Raw genomic sequence first — 13,582 nt, 5'->3', positions numbered from 1 at the left:
CAAGGGAAGCCGAGCTTCCCCTAAAATTCTCTCCCCAAACTGCGGCATCTACGACGTTGAATTCTCATTAAAACAATAACTTGCATAACATAATATATGCCCAAGATTGTATTTACGTTCATAACTATCCTGTAACTTATTTGAATGATGTCTGATGAACTTGCAGTTCGCTACGAGAATCACCTTTGCTGCCAGGCTGTAACCAGCGTTGCCAGATACTGCTGACGTTTTCCAGCCAAAATATGTTCAAAACCCACCAAAATGCACTTAAAACTGCCCAATCAACACTGGCTGTAACCTTTCTTATTTCAATGGGCTCTATGGCTGGCAGCCGGGTTTCCGTTGCAGTCTATGAGACGGCTCTGAACAGCCAATTTCGGCTAGTTGTTATTGGTTAAAATCGACAAAATCGTCACTTCCAGGGAAGCCGGGCTTCTCTGGGACTAAACGAGACAGTGGGAGGGACAAGAAGCCGGGCTGATGAAGGATTATTGGAGGTAGTGTTTGAAAGACATGAGGAGGGCGGGCTCTGTACTTCGGCGTCGGCGAGGAACACGGAAGTATGATCAGTCAGTCCCTAGCGGATGTCGAGAAAGTGTAGTCGTGGGCCAAAGTGCTGTCCGACTTTCTTTTCATATAAACATTTCTTCTCATTGATGTCTCTGTACATTACTCTGTAAATAAATGTAAATATTACTCGTTGTGCTCCGTTAACTTTCATCCATTCTATCAGTTTGATCATTCGCGAATTCACTCGTTTATTTCATTTGTAGTTCAATCTGGTTGTAGGCTAGCTTGAGCCTTATTGGGATCTGCCGTGCTAGCTGCTAACAGAAATTGGTAAAGTCTCTGGAAAGCACAACCAGCTGGTATGACAGGGTCACAGACCATTTTCTGGAAAAGGAGCGGAGGGCAGAATTTGTGTATAAATAGTGTGCATCATATAATGTTCATGAATCTGAAGTGTGTATATTGTTCAGTAATGTTAAGAGAATGGTGGGCTCTGTGTTATAGGTTATACCTGGGTATAATATTCAAGGTTCTGTGTGTTGCATAGCCTACCTGGTTATGAATTTCCAGACTGTGTTGCAGAAGATGTTCAAGGATGTGTTGCACAGCTGGGTGCTGTGTTAAAGACTCTGTGTTGCATATCAGGGCATGATGTTCAAGGCTCTTCGTTGAATAGCCAGTGATTTTTGGATGTTTGATATTTTTGATTAAGGATATGAGGCACTAGCCTGGCAAGCCAGACTATAACATGAAATGTACAAGCAAAAATACTTTCTGCCACTAGGTGGGGTTGTCTAGTTCACTGTGCTAATGGGACACACCTTTCTATGCTTTGATATCCGGCCTACAGGTTTTACGATGAATGCGTAAAATGGGCTTCCCCTGTTTTAAAAACCAGCAGCCGCCACTGCTATACATCTATGGAGATATTGCACCAAAAACCAGACGTTTGCAGCTAGAATAGTCATTTACCACATTAGCAATGTATAGAGTGGATTTCTGATTAGTTTAAAGTGATCTTCATTGAAAAGAACAGCGCTTTTCTTTCAAAAATAAGGACATTTCAAAGCGACCCCAAACTTTTGAACGGTAGTGTACATATTCACATTTACAATAACATTTCAACTAAATCTGTATGACAGATCGATACCAAAATACCGCACCGCTAAAACAAACACTATTACACCAAAGACAAAAAAAAAAAAAATCCAAAACACTGAAAGAAAAACATTTCTGATTTGGGACAATTTAGCTAAAAGCACACTGATCCAATCTGAAAGAATTAGCAGGAGTTTTTAACTTAATCTGCTGAAATTTGCATTAAATTGTTTGTACAGTTTTACCAAGAACTTCATTTCTTTCACGAGACCAGTTCTTTGCGGTAACGTTAGATTCTTTTTAAGCATGTAAGCGTAGATGATATCAGGTGTTTGTTCAGGGAGGAGAACAATGAACAGTGTGTACACTCGCGCTCCGTTGGTGGAGGCAAAACAACACATCACCCTCTCCATCAGCGTTCCTGAAATCTGTAACCCTTTACATAACACTAATTACTGGTTGCAACCCGAGTCCCAGGCCCCACCCAACCCCCTAAAATGTTTTGACGGAACATTGACGAAATGCAGTCTAGTGCATGCGGCATGTTTATCAAGGCCATATAATAAAAACGCTCGCAGCTCATCAGAAACCCAGACGCTACCGCGAGGAAATGACTAATGTCGAATCGATGGCTTTGTCTCCGCCATAAATAATCAAATCATTCATCAAACGCTAATCCAGTTTTTATCTGGCCGATCCTGAGGAAGTTAGACCAGCTCTTGGCTGTGTGCTCAGACACTTGGGTCGTGTGTCATGAAGGCGTGAGGTGTTCAGGCTTGACAAGAATGAGGTGTGACACATCAACCAGCTACATCAGGAACACTGGTGGTTTTTGGTGGCGCCCAGACAGAGAAAACAAAACCGCGATTCCAGAGATATCTGCGGCGAAGAAAGCGAGGTGAATCTCAATATCATCGAGGTGGAGGTCAGAGTCAGGGCTGGATCATGACGTCATTCAGGACGTCCTGATTGGACACACGTTCGAAAAACTAACGCGCTTCAATTTCAGTACAAATTATAAAGATCACGCCGATGTAACAAACATGCAAAGGTTATTCAGCCTGGACATTTTGTACCACAAGTTGGCTTAAAAATAAACAAACACCCCCTAATGCCCTGAAGCTATGAGGATAAGGACGCGAACAAGGAAAGGAAGCTTAAAGGATCCACTTTAGCATGCCTAGCTATTAACTAAAAATGCTATAGGCATGATTTTGATTATTTGACTTGTACTCACTCCAGTACAAACCAAAAAATCAAATCAACAATATTTGAGAGACTGGTGCACGATTATTCCTTCCACTGTATATTTAACAGTTATTCTACGCAATCAAGTTGTACATGAGCTGATAGCCGATGAGGCGCGTAGTACCAAGTCGGCTATAAGCCATGTACGACAAGACTGAGTGGAATATTGGCCCTTTTCCACTACCCTTTTTCAGCTCGCTTCAGCTCACTTCAGCCCGACACGGCTCGCGTTTCGACTACCAAAAACCAGCACGACTCAGCTCGTTTCAGCCCTGCTTAGCCCCTAAAACTCGCACCGTTTTGGAGTGGGGCTGAAGCGAGCCAAACCGTGCTGACTGAGGTTGGGGGCGTGAGCAGACACTCCCCTGTGCACTGATTGGTGAGGAGGAGTGTCCTCACATGCCCACACACGCCCCGCGAGCGCGCTGGGATCTGTAAACACCGCAAACCCGGAAGGAGAAGAATTACGAATTACGAGAATTTCTGAAGCCTTATGCGCCTCGCCTCATCTATACGCTCTTGCCAGTATCTGTCCGCGTTGTCGGTGACAACAAGCCACAGCACCGAGACCAGCAACACTAACGACTCCATGTCCTCCATGTTTATTGTTTACTATTCGGGTCGTGAGACTACCGCTTAAAAGATCACTGAATCAGTGACATACAGAGCATCGTGGACGAGTTCGCGGAGCGCAAGGCTCGCCGTATGCCCTTCAAATAATGCGCGCAGTAGGCTATTGATGTTTTATTATGAGCCATGTACAGTATGTCGCCGAATGTTTTTTTGTTTCTGAGTTACATGTTCGTTTGAAGGACTTAATGTACAAACTAACATAGTTGCACCCCGGAGTGTTGAAATTGGTAAACACAGTGCATTCAGTGAGGTTTGCACCGCCCTCCTTTTATTTCTGACTCTTCCTGTCAGCGTTGCAACCTCTGAGCGCTCATTCGTATGCCCTTCAAATAATGTGCGCAGTATAGGCTATTGATGTTTTATTATGAGCCATGTACAGTATCCTAATGTTTTTTGTTTCTGAGTTACATGTTCGTTTGAAGGACTTGATGTACTAAATAACATAGTTGCACCCGGTAGTGTTGAAATTGGTAAACACCGCAGTTGCGGACATTTTGTAGCCTAAAATGATGTTATGATAAGCTTTAATAAAGGGCCCGGTCATTTGCCCCGCCCCCGGCCCGGCTCTGACTTGTTCCGCCACTGTCACTGATGTCACTGTTTGCGCTGCTTAACGGCATCACATGACGTCCACCCACTTTCGCTAACTCCACCCAATGTGTCCACCCACTTCCAGCCAGCACGGTTCAGCGCAGTTGTAGTCGAAATGCAACTCCAACAGCCCTGCTCAGCTCGACTCAGCTCGACTCGGCACGGCACAGCCGCGTTTGTAGTGGAAAAGCGGCATAACTGTTTTATTCTATCCACATTCGCTGGATTTTGAGAAACGGAGCATTTTTATTTTTCGCAAATTTGATAAATAAAAACTTCATTCAAAACATCCGACAAAATCATTGCCGCTTAACAAACTGGCGACATGACAGTAGCAATTTGTGAAAAATGCAATAATAATTCTTTAAAATTTTTTTTTTTTTTTAAATGATACGTTCTTACCTACGGAAGCCACGAGAGGCCCTTCATATAATCTTTTTTATTCACCTTGTTATCCCGAGATAACGACATAATTAATTCAGGATCTCGAGGAAACAACACAACTAATTCGAGATCTCGAGAAAACAAGACAATTATTCCGTGATCTCGAGAAAACAAAAATTATTTCATGATCTCGAGAAAACAGCTGAGATATTCTCTCCCTGGGCCAGTCTTCTGCGGAGGTGCCGCGGACTAATTTTGAAATTATCCCTTATTAAAAGACTTAATGCAATCTCTCCCTGTATCAACCCCTGATCAAAATACTGCCTTATTAGGTGATCGATTATTCCAGACATTCTAATGACCAAAGTTGCGTCTATACAGAATGAGAAATAGCCCCAAAGTCAGCATATCACAAGTCTCTTGGCGCACCTGAATGAACCATTTCTCAGCTGTTTACTCGAGATCATGAAATAATTGTTTTGTTTTCTCGAGATCTCGAAATAACGGTTTTGTTTTCTCGAGATCTCGAATTAGTTTTGTTTTCTCGACATCCTGAATTAATTATGTCGTTATCTCGGGATAACAAGGTGAATAAAAAAAAGGATTATATGAAGGGCCTCTCACGGCTTCCGCACTTACCACCAAATACTTTGCTTCCATTTTTTTTTTTTTTGGCTTTGCTTTCGAATAGTGTTTTTATTTCATCCTCGGTTGGTTCAGCTAAACGCTCTACCGTTTTGTTTTTCTCTACTCACTTTACATGAGCTGATATCCTAGTAGTAGAGTAGCCTATCAGAGTGTGTGATTACTCATATCCAGTGAATGTGGATAGAATAAAATACAATACACAATGAAACCTAAGAAACGAATGAATTAAATGATGCATCAAACTGTAAACAAATTCAGCTTTAAAAAACAAAAACGACACAAGTAAGGGTGGAAATATTTTGGTCTTGAAATTTCTGTTGCCAATTTCCTCCTGCGAGCAAGGGCTTTCCTAATTTTCGTCACATGACCGGCATCCAATGGATCACCAAGATAAAAACTCAATCAGCAAATCGCAAACTTGATCATGTGACATCAGCACAACAGTGCACGCATCATTAAATAAAACTAATCAGCGTGAGCATTTTAATCTCAGAAAAATGTCAGTTTGGTACTAAACCAACATTCAACTTTGCATATTTAAGATAAAATGTCGAACATGAACCTTAGACTTGTACCCATAAATCGTAAATAATGAATTTTTAAAAATGGCTATTAGGTGGAATATTAATGGTTCTGACTGCAAAGTTGAATTCTGGGAAAAAAAAATTTCCATTGCTGTTGGAGTTTGGAGATGTTGCGCCGCTGCACACACCGTGTATCTGATGCGTAAATGTTTTGCTGAGATAAAAGGCATCCCGCATTTTACAATTCCGGAGATTGCCAAAGTAAGCGAGCAACAATATCACATGACCACCGTGGGGTGTGTTTGACCTACTTTTAACCAAAATAAGTCGGTGTGGACAAACATGGCGGACTCGGCTCTCGCGCCAGCTGAAAGGAGAAGGAAAGCTGCCTAGTGAGTGCAACTGCAAGATAGCGCAAGGTTAGATGACATTTTTCTGGACAGATAATGAAATCACTCTAGCTAGCACTTAGCTCTCGGTAGCGAGTATGGAGTTATACACCTAATGCTTTGATCTTCGAGAGAAAAACGAGAACATAAAAGCAGTAACAGAGAAAAGATGTATTCCTCTTTTGTTTCACGGACCTATTTGCGAACGTCAACCACAAATTACATCCCTGCGACTCACGATGTTTTCTGCATGTCACCATCTTGGTGTGATGCACTTCCATAATTATGCTAATTAGTTAAAGCCCCTCATGTTTGGCTGTTTCCCGTTTCCGTAGCGCCATATTGTTTCTCCCAAAATGGAGAAAGGCGACCCTCAGGACATCAAAATGATCACATCTCGTCTGCATGATACTGTTCTTGCGAGACATCGGAAAATGCCACACACAATAAAAAAAAAAAAAAAAAATTGAAAACCTGCTGAATGACTTTGCAGTCAGCACCTTTAAAGGAACAGTCCACCGTACTTCCATAATGAAGTATGTTCTTTTCTGAATTGAGACGAGCTTATCCGTACCTCTCCGAGCTTTGCGCGACCTCCCAGTCAGTCAGACGCGCTGTCACACCTGTTAGCAATGTAGCTAGGCTCAGCATGGCCAACGGTATTTTTTGGGGCTGTAGTTAGATGCGACCAAACTCTTCCACGTTTTTCCTGTTTACATAGGTTTATATGACCAGTGATATGAAACAAAGTTCAGTTAAAAAAATTGAAACGTGACGGTATCAATGCGCTGTCGAAGCGCGCAGAAGGTGTTAGTACGCCTGTCATTATAGTGCGGACTTTCCATAGCATAGAAAATCGCTACGTTTCAATTTGTGTAACTGAACTTTGTTTCATATCACTGGTCATATAAACCTATGTAAACAGGAAAAACGCGGAAGAGTTTGGTCGCATCTAACTACAGCCCCAAAAAATACCATTGGCCATACTGAGCCTAGCTACATTGCTAACAGGAGTAAACAGGAGTGACAGCGCGTCTGACTGACTGGGAGGTCGCGCAAAGCTCGGAGAGGTACGGAGCAGCTCGTCTCAATTCAGAAAAGAACATATTTCATTATGGAAGTATGGTGGACTGTTCCTTTAATGGTTTATTAGACATAATGTGTGCAGGGATGAGAATGGGACATTTAAAAAAAACTCTGAAATGTCTGCCAGGGGCAGACAATGTACGCAAGCGTGCATGGGGGGGGGTTCAAAGGGGGGGGGTGCGCCTTATATATATGAGAATGTTTTGAAATTGAATGATGGTTTAAAACGTTTATAAACTTTAAGATAACAAATCCCTACAGATATATACATACACACACACACACACATACATATATATATATATATATATATATATATATATATATATATATATATATATATATATATATCGTGAGCGATAATGGAGGTAACCGTAATGATATTAGATTCCTCCTGACTCTATCTTTGACAATTTAAGTAAAACGTACCTTTGTGCTTTTTTGTTTTGATGTGCTCCTGGATGTTTCTAGCTCCTCTGTTTCCATAATTGATCATATCTGAGCACAGAATACACAGAACCTTTCCCGGCACGTCCACTTTTCGGATACGTTCCGTCAGGCACGTCATCACAGTTTGTGTCCCTATCTGCACGGTAACGCTACTAATCGAGCCATGCCCATCGGAAACAGTTCTTTATCCCGTTCGATTTATCAATTTCCCTGGCACGATCCTCATTTTTGCGGTCCAAAACTTGCGCCATATTGGCGAAGTAACTTTGAAAACTAACCAAAATAACTAGAACTTAAGAAGTGATCAAAACCGTGTACGTGTAGCTTGTTTCTCCGTGAATTGTAGAAGTGAGATAAAACTAGCGCCAAAACGTTGCCGGAAATCGTTGTGAATTGTCGTTAGCATAAATATTGAAAAAAGCAATGACGATTTCCGTTATCACAGCTGCAACTAATTTTGCGATGAGCGTTGCCGAAAGATGCTGGCGGTCGGTCGGTCGGTCGGCCCTGCCTGCTTGTGCCACCACAAGCCTCGCCTCGCACCGACCCCCTGAAATTTTCTCAATGGATTTACACATTTCACAAAAATGACATTTTCAGCGTGAAAAACTCGGAATTCCGCAGATCCGCTGAAAATTCTCATCTGTGTGTGTGTGTGTGTGTGTGTGTGTGTGTGTGACTACACTCGGGCGTTGGTTACTCCAAGACCACTGTAATTAACACGTCGTAATCATTTGTAACATGAGCTGCATCGCATGCAAAACACTCACACCACATTTACAATAATCAAGGTTTAATTACATTTATTTTATTTGTAACTACAAATCGGTAGCTGTGTGGTCGCTATTTGAAAGTTGGTGTGTTCTACACGTTCCCGAAACCCCAGCCACATTACTGAACCGACACGAACCCAGAGTAAAAGATTACTACACTTTGTCGGAAAGGAGTTTGTGAATCTCCATGCTCCACGCTCATCAAGCGAATGTTCGGTGAGAGTCTGTAATTACACTGAACACTACACTGAGCTGTCGAAACCTGCTGAATCAGGACACGTTTGAGGCTCTTATTTTGACGGAAAGGGCACCGAGCGAGGCTGAAAAAAAAGTTTGACCTGCAGTGCTGCACTGAGCTCGTCAAGACAGATGCCTAATCTCCGCCTGAAGGCTCTGTCTTTACGGGGAGAAACTGTTCTAAGTAAGAAGGTGGTAATTATCAGGCCTGCAGCGAAGGAGATTCTGATGCTTCTTCTGCATGAAGGAACAGCAGCTCAGCCTGCTAATAAAGGGAGGAGTGGAGTGATCCTCCAGATGTTCGGTCACTTCTCGCGGAATATTAATTAAAGCATTAAATGAGGTAAGCGAACAGATCGAGGATGAACAACGCTGGACGGGTGGAGCACTGAACATCAGCAACGTCGTCATGTACGTCTATGTGGGTGAAGAGACTGAGGAAATAACTTGATCTTTTTAATTAAAAACAGCCATCCAAACTTCTACAACACACCCTGATGGTCATGGAGACACACCTGGAAGGTACGGAGCCATTCCTGTAAGCCTGTCGGAGGCGGGACGGTGGTGATGCGGCGTCTCTGCTGTCCTTGTCCATTAGCAGCTCTCAAGTCACCAAATGTAGTGGGAGTAGATGGATACGGGACCACACCCGTCGGACTGAACGGCAGAGAAACAGCCACAATGTTAACTTCAAAACAAGACACACAGCTTTTCATGAACTCAGAGCAGAATAGATACAGCAGTGAAAGTGTACACAGGGTTCTGTAGGTGGTAGATTTCTTTCCCCACTCGGTCCTGCTTAGTCAGTTTTCTCCCCCACGATATTCTTCTGAATTTACTCTTGGCCCATTCCTACCCATCGCTCAGATCGCCCCGAACAATCCAGGAGGAGAAAGGTCATCACGTGCTTCCTCTGAGATATGTAAAGCCAGCAAACTCCATCTTTTCAAACTGTGCGTCACACACACACGAAAGCGCTTTTAGCCCTCTTCCGCATACATGAGCTCAAAAAGGCCCATGATTGGCTTGTCTCACTATGATTAACCCATTGACGCCGGATGCTGCGTCACGCAACATTGCCCCTAGCGCCGGTTGTTGCATAACGCAACATTGCCCCAAATGCCGGTTGCTGCATAACGCAGCATTGTTGATTTGTCATTATTTTCAAGACTCATCTATGTGTTAACAAATGTGTTAGTGTTAATGCTGAATGAGCATGATCCAGTAAAAGCAGAGAATTTTATCTTTTAAATGCAACTTACTTCATGTCTTTATGTGCTTCAGAGGCTGAGATATTGAATTTTTCATAGGCGTTTTCAATTAATTATTTTTATTTCAGAAAACCCTCAGGCAGATGGGGACCTTTTCTAAAAACTGGCTTAGGCATTTGCAGACGTTTTTTTGCAGGCGTTTCAGGCGTCAATGGGTTAACAGGGGAGAAAGAGTACCCAACCCCTTCTATCCAGAAACGACAGCCAGTTTTACTCTCTTGGAATCTTGGGGCATCTTCGGGATTCAAACTTTTAATCTCATGATTTTAAACAGAGACAAGAACATGAGTGTCTAATTTATAGAAAGAAAGAAAGAAAGAAAGAAAAAGGAAGAAGAAAAAGGCTAAAAAGTGATGCACTCGTGCGTGAACCAGGACTGACGAGTGACAAGTATAGACATCTAAAACTGGAAAAAATAAAGAAATAAATATAGGACTTGAACAGAAAAGATACAGCAGCACTTGGGATTACTAAGGAGGGGAAAAAATGTTAAATTAAAAAAAAAAAAAAAAAAAACATCCCGGCTTTAAGTGTCATTTTCAATTTGTACCTTGGACAAGGCTTTTTTCCTGAAGGGAACGGCCGAACTTCAGGTCCATGGTCCAACTTCCTCTTCATCTGTAACACAACGCAAAAGAAAACGTTGAGTTTATTTTTTTTAAAGCACGAAAACAACTGTAATTACAGACCAAGAGCAACTTGTCATCACACACACATACATACATTAGTGCAGTTACTAATAACAGGAAGTGATAGATGAGAGACCTTGAAAGGTTTTTCTGGAACATTCTTTAGCTCACTGTAAAATACCTAAATGACTTAAACTGTTGGTAATAACGGGCCACGTCCAACAGTTAAAGTAATTTCTGTCATGTCATCATCAGTGAGATGTTTACTGTCCACTGGCAGGCTTTAATAAACAGTTATATTATTATTATTATTATTATATAATGAGCTATGTAATTATTATAAAGTAGCTCATCAACGTCCAAGGACGTGCCACAAAAATGATGCAAGCAAACCAGATACAGGCAGAAAGGTTGCGAATCCTCAACAGGCAGTTATTTACCAATGAGTTTCTAATCTGAAATGCAAAAAAAAAAAAAAAATCAGCATTAAAATTTTTTTAAATTATTAAAAAATCCACCAACATGCTCTACTAAATATCCACAACCAACAAGCCAAAGTTCTTCAATAAACAGGAACTTTCAGCACGAAAACACACTAATGTTCTGTCAAACACCAACAGCCACAACACCGCCAACGAATGTTCTCTTCACCAACAGGCATCAACATCCTCCATTAAAAAAAACAACCCTAAATATTCCATTACAAACCAACACTCACTAAGAAGCATTCATACCTATATTCTTTATTAAGAACAACCGCCAAGATTCATCATCATCAACCAACAACCTACATTATAAACCCAACAGTTCACCAACATACTCCATTACAAACATTCTCAGAAACATCTCATTATCTCTAGCCGCTTTATCCTGTTCTACAGGGTCGCAGGCAAGCTGGAGCCTATCCCAGCTGACTACGGGCGAAAGGCGGGGTACACCCTGGACAAGTCGCCAGGTCATCACAGGGCTGACACATAGACACACAACCATTCACACTCACATTCACACCTACGGTCAATTTAGAGTCACCAGTTAACCTAACCTGCATGTCTTTGGACTGTGGGGGAAACCGGAGCACCCGGAGGAAACCCACGCGGACACGGGGAGAACATGCAAACTCCGCACAGAAAGGCCCTCGCCGGCCACGGGGCTCGAACCCGGACCTTCTTGCTGTGAGGCGACAGCACTAACCATTACACCACTGTGCTGCCCTTCTCAGAAACATTCTCCAAGACCCCAAGCTTTCGCCAACATTCTCAATTAAAAATAATGTTTTCCATTCAAGCCAGAATATTCTTCATTTGAACCCAACATTTCACAGCCACTTTCAATAAAAAAAAAAAAACCCCACCAAGCACATTATTTTTCATTAAAATCCAACCTTTCACCAATATCGTCAACTAAAACCCAACACTCTACAGGAGAACTCATTTCACCAACCTTCTCAAAACCAAACCATTCAAGAACATCTTCCATTAAACCGACCCAAATTTCTGCAACAAAACCCAATCATTTACGATCAGATTCCATCTTTTTAATGTGTTTCGGTTTTAGAACGCTCAGAGCCAAATGAACCAGTGTAAAGTTAAGAATCAAGACACTCGTCACTGCTCAGAACGACAACCCAGCGTAACTTCATCTTGTGAGAATGGATCTGGTGTGTGCTCCAGTTTGGGTTTAAAATAGTGAGCAGCCCTGGAGGAACACTAACGAGCCATGAACTCGGGTTTGGGACAAAGCTGCAGGAGTTGATGGAGAAGACGCTGCTAATTACATAGAAGATTTAAATGTTCAAATCGGGCAGGTCATAGGACTTGCAAAAGGCATGGTGTGGTGTACAGTACAGAACACACACACACACGATCTGGTACTAGGAAAGGGCAAGATGAGCAATGGCTGCTCCGTTGGCGTGAAAGGTTGATTTATATCGGCTGTAAAAGAAAAATAGAGCAGCCCTATTCTTTAGTGGCCTCCTTCTTCACCATCCCGTCTCTTTCACACATGAACACACACACACACACACACAGATGGCCCTCTTTTTGGCGAATAGTTGGTGCCTGGCTATGGAGCATCTCGTCCCTAAAACAAAGGTTCAGTGTCCTCAGCACAAGTGAACTCATTTGAATAAAAACTATTTTTAGTTGTGCACAGTGTTTTAAACGGAACACACACACACAATGGTGACCCTTTGTGCATTGTATGTAGCAAAAGATGTTTATAGGAAAAAATAGTTGAGCAGGAGTAAGCAATGGCTAATTCACTCACCCCCCCCCCCCCCAATTATTAAATCTGCAAAAAAAGGTCTCAAGGCTTTTATCATCGTTCATAAACGTGTGAAGTTTGAGTTTTTTCCTCATCTTCTGCACTCTACTCCCCCATTCTTTATTCCTTGCTCTTTCCATTCTTCATTTTGCTCTACTCCTCTCTTTCCGACTTACACTGGTCTTTGTCTCGTTCATTTTATCCCTTCCTTTCAGATGTCTTTCGTTGTCTCTCGCTCTTCCTGACATTCACTCATTCACCATCTGTATTTCTCTTTCATTTTGCCTTTCCTTGTCAATTTCTTTGTCTTCATTTCAATCTTTCCTCTCCTGCCCTTCAGGAACATTTAAATCTTCCTGTTCATCTCGTCTATGAGTTACTGAGACTTCATAAGAAAGGATCAGAATCCGGCTTTTATGAAGCTTTGGGATAATGTGTATAGGACAAAATTTTTGTTGTTGTTTACGCTAAAAGCAAAGGTGTATACACACACACACCCGTCTGTTTGTTTAACAGGATGGTTTGGAGTGCTGACTGCAGTGTGTACTCAGAGGTGACCTCATATACATTGTGTGTGTACGAGATTAGTCAGTCAAGGCACGGCATGTTGGATCAGGCCAGCAGGTTTCAGTATGTCGTCACTTTCCCCCCCAGAATTAACTGAAACGTTAATATACAAGCTCATCTGCTTTACACAGATCAGAGCCCATGGGTTTTTTTTTTGGATTGGCTTTCTGATTCTACAATCATTTGTCGATTTTAACTGATTTTAAAACCCATCCTAATGGATGTATGCTTAAAAATATGAATCTTCCTGAATAGTAAAAATCTGGTTCCAATTGTTAATTT

General features: G+C 42.0%; 1 protein-coding gene across 5 annotated transcripts in view; it reads right to left on the bottom strand.

Moving 5' to 3' along the window:
• Positions 1-13,582, bottom strand: part of fbxw7 (F-box and WD repeat domain containing 7) — a 268,108-nt gene that overhangs the window by 45,984 nt on the left and 208,542 nt on the right. For all 5 annotated transcript variants that reach the window (XM_060917115.1, XM_060917119.1, XM_060917116.1 and 2 more), the window contains 2 exons: positions 10,393-10,460; positions 9,087-9,228 (listed from right to left, as the gene is read on the bottom strand). In XM_060917115.1, coding sequence (XP_060773098.1) covers positions 9,087-9,228; positions 10,393-10,460 — 210 coding nt within the window. The remainder of the gene's footprint in view (positions 1-9,086; positions 9,229-10,392; positions 10,461-13,582) is intronic.

This window comes from Neoarius graeffei, chromosome 3 (assembly GCF_027579695.1).
Source record: "Neoarius graeffei isolate fNeoGra1 chromosome 3, fNeoGra1.pri, whole genome shotgun sequence".
In the NCBI taxonomy this organism is placed as follows: Eukaryota; Metazoa; Chordata; class Actinopteri; order Siluriformes; family Ariidae; genus Neoarius; species Neoarius graeffei.
The sequence above is the reverse complement of the archived record's forward strand: the minus strand, read 5'-3'. Positions and strand labels throughout refer to the sequence as shown.